General features: G+C 40.9%; 1 protein-coding gene across 1 annotated transcript; it reads left to right on the forward strand.

The window, feature by feature from the left end:
- Positions 1-3,274: 3,274 nt before the first annotated feature.
- On the forward strand, positions 3,275-9,461 carry LOC145791441 (uncharacterized). Its single transcript, XM_082871795.1, has 3 exons — positions 3,275-3,862; positions 7,908-9,083; positions 9,198-9,461. Exons 1-3 carry the CDS (start codon positions 3,275-3,277, stop codon positions 9,459-9,461), a joined length of 2,028 nt encoding a protein of 675 aa, XP_082727921.1.
- Positions 9,462-10,184: the final 723 nt, after the last annotated feature.

Genomic DNA, 10,184 nt, shown 5'->3' on the forward strand with positions numbered 1-10,184 from the left:
GTACCTAGCATAACTTAAAGAGGAACGAGACGAATTATGTCCCGGCCATCACACTCCCCGCCGAACATGCGGCCTTGCCTCCCGCATGTGTGGTTCCCCATGCCACACGTGCGGTTCTGGGTGTTCCAAAACCAAAATTTTTGCTCTGCTTTGGAGCTTCAATCCTTCAAAAATCAAACCCAAATTTGAACAAATCTAGGCTTAAAACTTACAAAAATATGATGAAAGAGTAAATTCTAAGTTCAACCCAGCATCATAAGTTCAAACAAACTCATTGGTATTGGAAAAGAAAAGATCAAAACTTTGAGTGTATAACGCCCCAAATTTGTAGCCCAAATGATAATACAACAATCATGGCTCCTTCAAGGAAAAACCAAATATAAATCTACAAACTTACATTACATGATATAATAGTTCGTCATGCAACAATACATTAATCCAACAACGAGTAACTAAACAAATAAATACACTAAAGGTTTACAAGTTTCAAAGGCTTGAGCCTGGTTACACAAAATGATTATTCAAACCCACACACATACAGCCCTTGGCTTACACACAGAGTCACAGTAAAATGAGAGTCTCGTACTCTCAACACACATTTCCTCGCATTTAGTTAGGCGGCATCACCACATCTTTTCCTGCACAAAAATCCCATAGGGTGGGCATAATGCCCAGTAGGAAACCCTTAACAAAGTATATACATTTTATACAAATCTCAAGAGATAAAATGCACATGCCACGCTATGCCCTTTTTGAAGATAAATCACATTTTCATCTTTTGAAAACCATCATGCTCAATTTATTTCAGGGGCGGTAAATACAACTCTGGCTATCCCTATGTCAGTGTCTGCAAGTAGACTATACAAGTATGTAATAACCTGACCCTCGTATATGTTTTTGGTATACTTTTAGTCCCTTACTCTGAGCCTTTATGTGTTTACTATGAAATTTCACGTGAAATTAAGTTTAATTGAGCGAATCTTATGATTAGAGATTCATATTTGTTTCCTAAGAGAAATATCTATTATAGTTGTAATGTTCAGATCAGAAATTGAACGCCCTAGAGGCTTGATAATCTGAAATTGATTCTATATTTGGGATCAGCAAGATTTTTAAGTCATAATATGATTTTCTGTGAAATTTTGATTTGGAATGATTAAACTGATTGATTTTTGTTTTATTCACTTTTTCTATATATAGTTAATTCCTTAGATATTTGACTTATGATCTTTAACTCAAGATATCTCCTGAAAGAGAATTAGAAGAGGAGGGTTTTAGAGGAAGAGGAGAAGTTCAGCAAGGAAGGAATTGGGAAAAAAAATTGAGAAAGTATCTAGAGATTGAAGTTCAAGGTGAGCTTAATCCACCTAGTTCAACCCCTTTTCTTGATTTGGAGTAGGAATTCCTTGATATTGTATGACCTAGGGTTGCAATTGAGATCTTGTATGTGTATATTGGATAATTAGCAAGATAATCTCATCATTTAGTTATTTTGACTCAACTTGAATTATCTAGTGAGAAATTACATCTTATTTCTTCAATAATCAAGATTGAACCCATCTATATGAACAAATGGTTATGTGTGTGTGTGTGTGTGCGGAAGTTGGAAATATCATAGAAGCAAGTTATGTTTACGAGTTTCAAGGAATTAAAGATTTAATTCATATTCAGATTAATATATGTTTGTGATTCCTATTTACATGATTCTTGAGCCATATTCTTGCAATTAATGGACCTATTTTGAGTTTTGTAAATGTTTATCAAAGTGGCTATGTTGCTTGAATTTTAGACTGCAAAACAGGGTAAATCGCCGCATGTGCGGGGGTCATGGCCGCACGTGCAGGAGCACTGCAGCACGTGCGGAGGTCATGGCCGCACATGCGGAAACCAAGAATTTTAGGTCTTTGGCTACTGGAAAAAAGGCACGTACGGGGCTCACAGCCGCACGTGCGGCCCATGCTGAAAACGTTCCACCACTCCGTTATCCCTGTTTGACCCTATGATATTATTAAAATAATTATTTGATGTTCTTAAGATGTTTGTAAATTCATTGGAAACAAAAGGAATCAGAAAATGATTTAAAAGGGAAAAGAACTAATTTGTGAATTATGTATGTGTGTAGGACACACTCCGGGAGGAACTGTCGCTCCGCCACAGCGTTGTGAGTAATAGTACTGCATAGTACATTTGGTTTACTGTTAATAGTTATAATTAACATTTTATTCTCCGTAAGCGACCTACATCGTTTCTTAACGAATAAATGGAACTTATGTTTATTCTTGAACAATGGTATCTGTGTGAATATGAAATCATTCTGTTTTGCTACTAATGGGCCTAAGGCCGTTCTGTTATGAGCCACCGAGTGTGGACAACTCTGAAAACAATTGTTGATATCTGGGCCTGAGGCCACTCTGTATAATCTGTTAGGCCTAAGGTCGTTCTGTGTGTTACTAGGCTTAAAAGTCGCTCTGCATGATATCTTGGCCCAAGGTCGTTCTGAAAAGTTTTACGGATTAAGCTTAACCACATAACTTCTGCACTTATATACATTATAATTCAAGTTTAATCATTGAATTGTTTAAGTACTGTTATTTACTAAGCCTCACTCGCTCTGTGTTATGTCTGTGTCTGTAGGTACTCAGTCTAGAGGTCAGTCTTAGTCCAGCTTGGTCCACTTGTCTTTTGCCCAGTACACCACGACTAAACACTTAGACGAGGCTCATTCATTTTGTGGAGTCCTTGTAGAGTTTTTAGCTTCGTGCCCTGGACCTTTTGTCTGATGTTGTAGAGCATGATTAACTTCTCTTAACATAGTTTTGTTACATCCTCAGACTTGGGGATGGGTCTGTATATTTGTGTATATATATAACTACATGTGTGTTTATTATACGTTAAATTACCTGATATTAAGTGTACGATCCTGACATGTTAGTATTAGCTCAATGAATGTTATTTTGCATTGTTAAATGCTTCCGTTCAGGCCCCATATGTTATATATATCAGGTTTGATGTCCGTTTTTGAAGTGATCATGCCCAAACTTTTAGGGCCAGGTTTGGGGTATGACAAGTGGTATCAGAGCACGAGTTGCTATCTCACACACGAATCCATTGAGCCTTAGGATGTCTAGAAAAGACTTAAGCATCATGCATAATATTCTGAATGTGTATGGAAAGATTGATGGCAACGTTAAATGCAATCTGCTAATGCTAATGATTATGATACTTGTCTATTGCATATTTCTTGTGTATGTTGTAATTGGTTGTAATGTAGAATATGGTGAGAATGAGAACGGAAGACCCGGAAGATGCTACTTCTGCACGGTTGGAGAGAATGGAGAGAATGATTGTGGAAATGGCGGAGACCTTACAACAACGACATCAACAACCACAACTGCCACCGCCACCGCCACCGCCACCGCCACCGGTACCCCCGCCTATGGTACAATATTTTCATGTTGAGGACCGGACTATCACACTCACGAGGGAATTTAAGAAGATGAAGCCGCCATCATTCAAAGGAGGAATAGAACCAATGAAAGCTGTAGCGTGGGTGCTAGGGATAGAAAAGTTGTTCGAAGTCTTTCCTTGTATCGAAGCTCAAAAAGTGCAACTTGCTACCTTCACTCTGGAAGTCGAGGCACGGAGGTGGTGGATGCTTACGAGAACTGCGCACCAGGCGTTAACATGGGACAGATTCTTGGAACAGTTTTATGACAAGTACTTTCCTCAAAGTATGCGAGACAAGAAGGTGACTGAATTTGAAACTTTTAGACAAGGAAATAAGACCGTTACAGAGTATGAAGCTCAATTTGCAGAACCAGCCCGGTTTGCACCTCATATGGTGGATACGAATTATAAGAAGGCAAGAAAATTTGAAGGGGGGATTACGGAGTGCTATCCTAGACCGAGTCAACATGTTGAAGTTACCCACCTATGTTGATGTGTTGGAGAGGTGTAGACACCCCATTTTTGACCATCCTCAAGACTTGGACGTCGCCATTTGAACGCTCGGTGATTATCCATGTTTGTGTTCGTCTTGAGTTCCCGAAAGCCTTGGCAGCGCGCCTCGTCGCAGAACCTCTCGACTCGATTGTTTTGTGCTTGGTTTGACACCAAACACTTGTGTTTTGCCTTTGAGAGGCAGGGTAGGGCTTGTAGACCATCCCCACCCATCACCGACCGTGGCTTGAGGCCATCGGCTGTGTTTTGTGGCCACCGGCCAAATGTTTGGCCGGCCGACACTATAGATGGCCGGTCGGCTATCTTTTTTTGGTCAATTGCATCTTTGGCCGGCCGACTACTGTGCATCTGCTTTTGCAGATATTTTGACACAGCTGTCTTGCATTTGGCTATGGAGGGATCTCTCTCTTTAGAAGCTTGTCCTGTAAGCTTTACAAGACAATAAGCTCTATAAAGAGAGGTCTTCTCTCTTGTTGCAAGGGTTAGACATTTTTAGACAGCCATTTCAGGGTTTGAGTTTTAGGTTTAGGGTTTCATACATATCCTATCTCTATATCTCTCTCTTGTGTGTGTATAAGTGTGTTTGTGTCTTACTATTGCACACAAACACATAGTGTTACACCTTTTCTTGGTTCTTGAAGGGCCAGAGGTCTGTTCTTGGAGTTTTGGGGCTGGTTTAAGCTCAAGGAAGCAGCTGGTCCACCATTTGTGAAGAAGGTTTTCAAGGGTAAGAAGTTTGTCCCTTTATTCCCCATTTTTGCATTGTATTTTTTCCTATCTTAGAACTGTTTTTGAGCTTAGTGTATAATATAAAAAAGTTCTGTTTTTGGGCCGTCTAAATAGTTTGTTTAGAGTGTTTTGTGGTTTGGAGGTGTTTGACCCCTCTTAAGCTTTGAGGGGCTCCATTTTGTGCTATTTTGAGTGAGCTCCGAAACTTTGGTGTTTGGGCCTCCTCACCACTGAAATCTTGAGGGATTTCAGTGGTAAGGATGGTGCCTTGAAGTCCCAAGAAGGAGAGGGCCACCCCCTCTCCTTGTTGTCCTTGAAAAGGACCATTTTTGGCCTCTTGAGGGAGCACCTAGCTTAGGCTCTTGTCGACCATGCCTTAGCTGATTTTTGTGCTTATTATGTCATAATATGCCTCTGTTTTTAGTTGGTTTTGGTACACTATGCATGCTTAGCATACCTACCTTGTAATGCCATGTTTAGGCCTTAACATGCCTTAGGTTGTAAACCATTGTTCTAGCATGTTTTAGGCCTAGCTTTGTGAAGCTTTTGTGCTTATTTTGCCATGTTTGAGGTCTGTCCTTAGTCATTTTGGTCGGCCATGACATGTTTAGTATAGCCCCTTTGCATTTTTGGCTTGTTGGCCTTAAGTATGTGAGGGTATAGCATGCATTACTTGCTTTATTTTAATGGTTTGGCACCATTTATAGCATCATTTCAGTCCCCTTAGCATGCTTATATGCTTGCCTTGGATGCCTCTTTGATCCCTTATGAGCTTGTGTGGTATGCTCCTTGAAAGTGCATTTGTGCATGCTCTTGAATTCAAGCCATTTAGATGCCATCTAAGTGGTCTTTTGGGCTTTGTTTTATGTGCTAAAACTCTATTTTTGGTCATTTAGGTCTTACCATGTGTGGTCATATCAATTGTAGTTCAATACTTCATTAGCTTGCCTTGAATGCTTGGGCCATTTGTTGCATGTTTAGCCTATCTTGTTTGCTTGGTTTGGCACCATGTTCTTGCATGATTTTCAGAGCTTGATGCATGCCCCATGTCTATGATTATTCCCTTTTAAGTATGCTTAAAAGATGCCCTTTGATGCTTAGGTGTTTAGGCCTTAACGTGTGCATGTGTGTATGTGTGTTTGGTCCCATCTTCTTAAGCTTTGGCCACTGTTTTGGACCTAACTTAGAGCTGTCCAATTAGTGTAAGTCCATCCCTTGCATGCCATTCAAGTCTTGTTACATTATCCCATGTTTGCATGCTTTGGTTCAATGTGTTGCATGTTTGAAATCACTCGTATTTGGCATGCATTCCCTTGGTCAAGTTACTAGCATGTTGCATGATTAGATTGCATCTTGCATAGTTTAGTAGTTTGCATAGTTATGGCATGCTTGTTTGCTTGTTTGCTTAGTTTGTGTACCTAGTGTACATCACTTGCTTGTATGTTCATGTTGCATGCTAGCTCACATGATTAGGATTGCATTGCATTGGCATGCATGCTCTACCTCTTGACCAAGTCATGATGGAGGTAGAAGCCCCTTGGTTTGATTGTGTGCATCGCATTTCATTTGACATGAAAATGCATAACTTGGTCTCTTGGCCCATCACGCATTGAAATGCGCGATTGATGGTCCAAGAACCAAGGATCATGGCCCTTTGACTTATAAACATGATAAGGGGTGTGATTGGTGCATACATTGCTTGAATTGCATTGCCATGCTCTGCGTTGCCCTCTGTTGCTGTCAATTGCAGATTCTGCAGGAACTTTCTGCTGACCGGCAGTGTTTAGTGCCGACCGGCAATCCTTCCTGGGCCGATAGCTTCATCAACAGCCGATGATTACACACCACAGCCGGTGATGATTCTACTCAGCCGGTGGTGTCTCCCAATGTCCAGGGAAGTAATACTGAGACTTTGGCAGTCTTCCAAGAGGCAGTGTAGGGAAAATAGAGGTAGCTTATGCATGGCAGTGCACTTCCGAGCAAGACCTGAGCACACGCGCATCGAACCCTCTTCCTGAGGCCCCTTTTGTTGCTTTTCTTATGCTTAGCTAATTTGTTAATTAATTAGGTGATTTGTAATAATTAATTAGCTTGCGAGTTAGTTAATTTGTATTATTCTTTCAGTCGTTGTATTATTCTTTTAGTCCCTCCGAGCGAGGGCGAATTTGTAATAAGTGTGGGTGAGTGTGTGCATGTCTTCCAACCCCCTCTTCTTTCTCCCTTTTACTTACCTGCTTTGATGGTTAGTAATAGGTCATGTTTAATTTAGCATACCTTATGCTATGCATGCGTGCATCATTCATCAGTATTGCATGCACCGGGCTCGGCGCATCATGCTAACTGCATTAGTATTTCAAATCTAACTTGAATACATGCTACTTGTGCATTTTCACATGTCATTCATAGAACAGCCGAGCCTACTCTAGTGACATTCCGTATGCGTTGCATTAGACATTTAAACATGGACTTGGATCATGCATTGATTGCTAACCAGTTTATTGTTTTGGCACGGAGTACGATGTAAGTATTTATGCTTTAGCTTACCACATGCGTGTGAGTGTTGCAATAATAACATGATTACCATGAGGCTAGCTGCTTATGTGATATAAACTGCTTGAATGCCTGTGGATGAAGGTCGGATTGCCTGAGTTGGAATGGCTCATTAAAATCCGTATTTTAGCCTACTTGCGAGTAGCAAATTCCAAAACATTTCTTCAAAACAAACGGAGATGCAATGCTTGTTCCCAAATTAGGCAATCTAGTCTATACTTGTTTGCTGTGCGCATAACATAGTAATTCTAGGCTAATAATCGGGATAAGAACACATAATGCTTTCAAAACAGGCTATCACGGTTAGTAGAGGCCGATCTTCGGATCGGGCGAGAGGGGGTGCTCATAGCTGACCTTCCCCAATCGTACCCAAGTTCCCGAGCCGAGGCAACTTTGGTGATGACAGACACGTGGCCTTTGGTACCGAGTCAAGGTTTCCTAAATTCCCTAAAATAAAATATTTAGGTGGCGACTCTGTATCTGGAAAAGCAGTCCATGTTTGGCACTTCTCTTCAAAAATCTGTTTCTCAAAACGATTTGTCGGATTTGGACTCTTTGGTTCAGATTAAGAACCGTGACACAAATCGAGTCCGAACTGTAGCGAGGACCCCCTCGCGGGCGCGTGCTACAAGAGGGTAGTTATAGCAGAAGGAACTATTGCTGCTCAGACTCGAATTTTCGAGTGGAAAGAAAAGAGGCAGAACACACAATTGTCAAGGGGGTCAATCACTCCACCTAGTAAGAAACAAAACTTAGGGACTTCTAGTGCCTCCACCCTTACTCCAAACTTGACTCCTGTTTGTTCAGAATGTGGAAAGAAGCATCGTGGGACTTGCTATCGAATGTTTGGAGCCTGTTTTAGGTGTGGCAAAACGGGTCATCTGGTAAAGGATTGTCCTCAGAGAAATCAACAAAATGGCAATAGGGCTGCTACAAGTTCAGCGGGGTCTACACCAGCTCCCAACACTGAGTCAGCTGCTAAGCCTATTAACAATAAAGACACCGCAAGACAAGGCAGGGTGTTTGCATTGGTTCCAGGAGATGTGGAAAATACTGCAACACTGGTGTCAGGTACATTTATTGTCCACAGTCATTCTGCTCATGTATTGTTTGATTCTGGCTCTACCCATTCTTTTGTGTCAAAACTATTTGCGCAAAATTTAGATAAATCTAAAGAAGTATTATCTTATATGCTATGTGTGTCTTCACCTTTGGGAGACTCTATGGTCTGCACTTCTGTATATTTTGCTTGTGAACTCCTAATTGGGGATATCCGGGCATACGCCAATTTATTGCCCCTTGACATGACTCACTTCGATATTATTCTGGGTATGGATTGGCTGAGTGAATATTGTGCAACTATTGATTGTTTGACGAAGCAAATCAGTTTCCATCCTTCGGGACAATCAGAATCTACCTTTCAAGGACATGGAGTGACTTCTCCACCTTATTTGATTTCTACAGTAAAGGCCTGTAAATTAATTCAGAAGGGGTGTCAGGGGTATTTATGCAGTATTTTGGAAGGGCAAATGATGAATGGGAATACTGACATGATTCCGGTTGTCTGTGAATTTCTGGATGTTTTTCCGAAAGAATTACCGGGGGAGTTAGTAGACCGTGAAATTGAGTTTACAATTGAAGTGGCACCGGGAACTCAACCCATTTCTAAGACTCCATATAGAATGTCACCAGTTCAAATGAAGGAATTAAAAGTTCAGTTGCAAGATTTACTTGATAAGGGGTTCATTCGCCCGAGTGTGTCTCCTTGGGGTGCACCAGTTCTGTTTGTGAAAAATAAAGATGGAACACTCCAATTATGTATAGATTACAGGGAACTTAATAAGGTAACGATGAAGAACAAGTACCCGTTGCCTCGGATCAATGATTTGTTTGACCAACTACAAGGGGCACAAATGTTTTCAAAAATTGATCTACGGTCCGGATACCACCAATTAAAGGTCAAAGCCGATGATGTCGAGAAGACAGCTTTTCGAACCCGATACGGTCATTATGAATTTTTGGTTATGCCCTTTAGAGTTACTAATGCACCAGTAGCATTTATGGATCTGATGAATCGTGTCTGCAAGCCTTATCTGGATGAATTTGTAGTAGTATTTATTGATGACATCCTCATTTACTCGAAGAATGCAGAAGCTCATGAGAATCATCTTCGTTTAATTCTTCAGGCACTTCGAGAAAGGAAATTGTATGAAAAGTTGTAGAAATGTGAATTCTGGCTACATGAGGTAGCATTCTTGGCGCATGTGATAACGAAGGAGGGTGTATCTGTGGATCTGCACAAGATTGAGGCAATTATAAATTGGCCGACTCCTACCAATGTAACTGAAGTGCGTAGTTTCTTGGGATTAGCTGGGTATTACAGGAGGTTTGTTCAAGATTTCTCCTAAATCGCCGTACCACTTACTTAACTGACTCAAAAAGGAGTTGTATTTGAATGGTCAGAACAACAGGAATCTGCCTTTCGAGAATTAAAAATGAAGTTAACTACAACTCCAGTTCTTGCTCTGTCATCTGGTACCGAAGGATTTGTGATGCTTCCCATAAAGGATTAGGTTGTGTGCTTATGCAAAATGGAAGGGTTATCGCTTATGCTTCACGTTAGCTCAAACCCCATGAAAAGAATTATCCCACACATGACCTTGAGTTAGCCGCAGTGGTTTTTGCTTGGAAGATTTAGCGGCACTATCTGTATGAGACTACCTGTGAAGCTTATACTGATCATAAGAGCCTCAAGTACCTTTTTACGCAGAAGGAGTTGAATATACGATAGGGACGATGGTTGGAACTTATTAAGGATTATGAGTTGCAAATCCGTTACCATCCTGGTAAAACCAATACAGTTGTAGATGCACTGAGCCGGAAAGGCACGGGGAATTTGGCAAATTTGCTTACGAAACAAAGCGAGTTATTAGGTGAATTGGATA

Source organism: Camellia sinensis, chromosome 5, assembly GCF_055761805.1.
Source record: "Camellia sinensis isolate YWXY chromosome 5, ASM5576180v1, whole genome shotgun sequence".
NCBI lineage: Eukaryota > Viridiplantae > Streptophyta > Magnoliopsida > Ericales > Theaceae > Camellia > Camellia sinensis.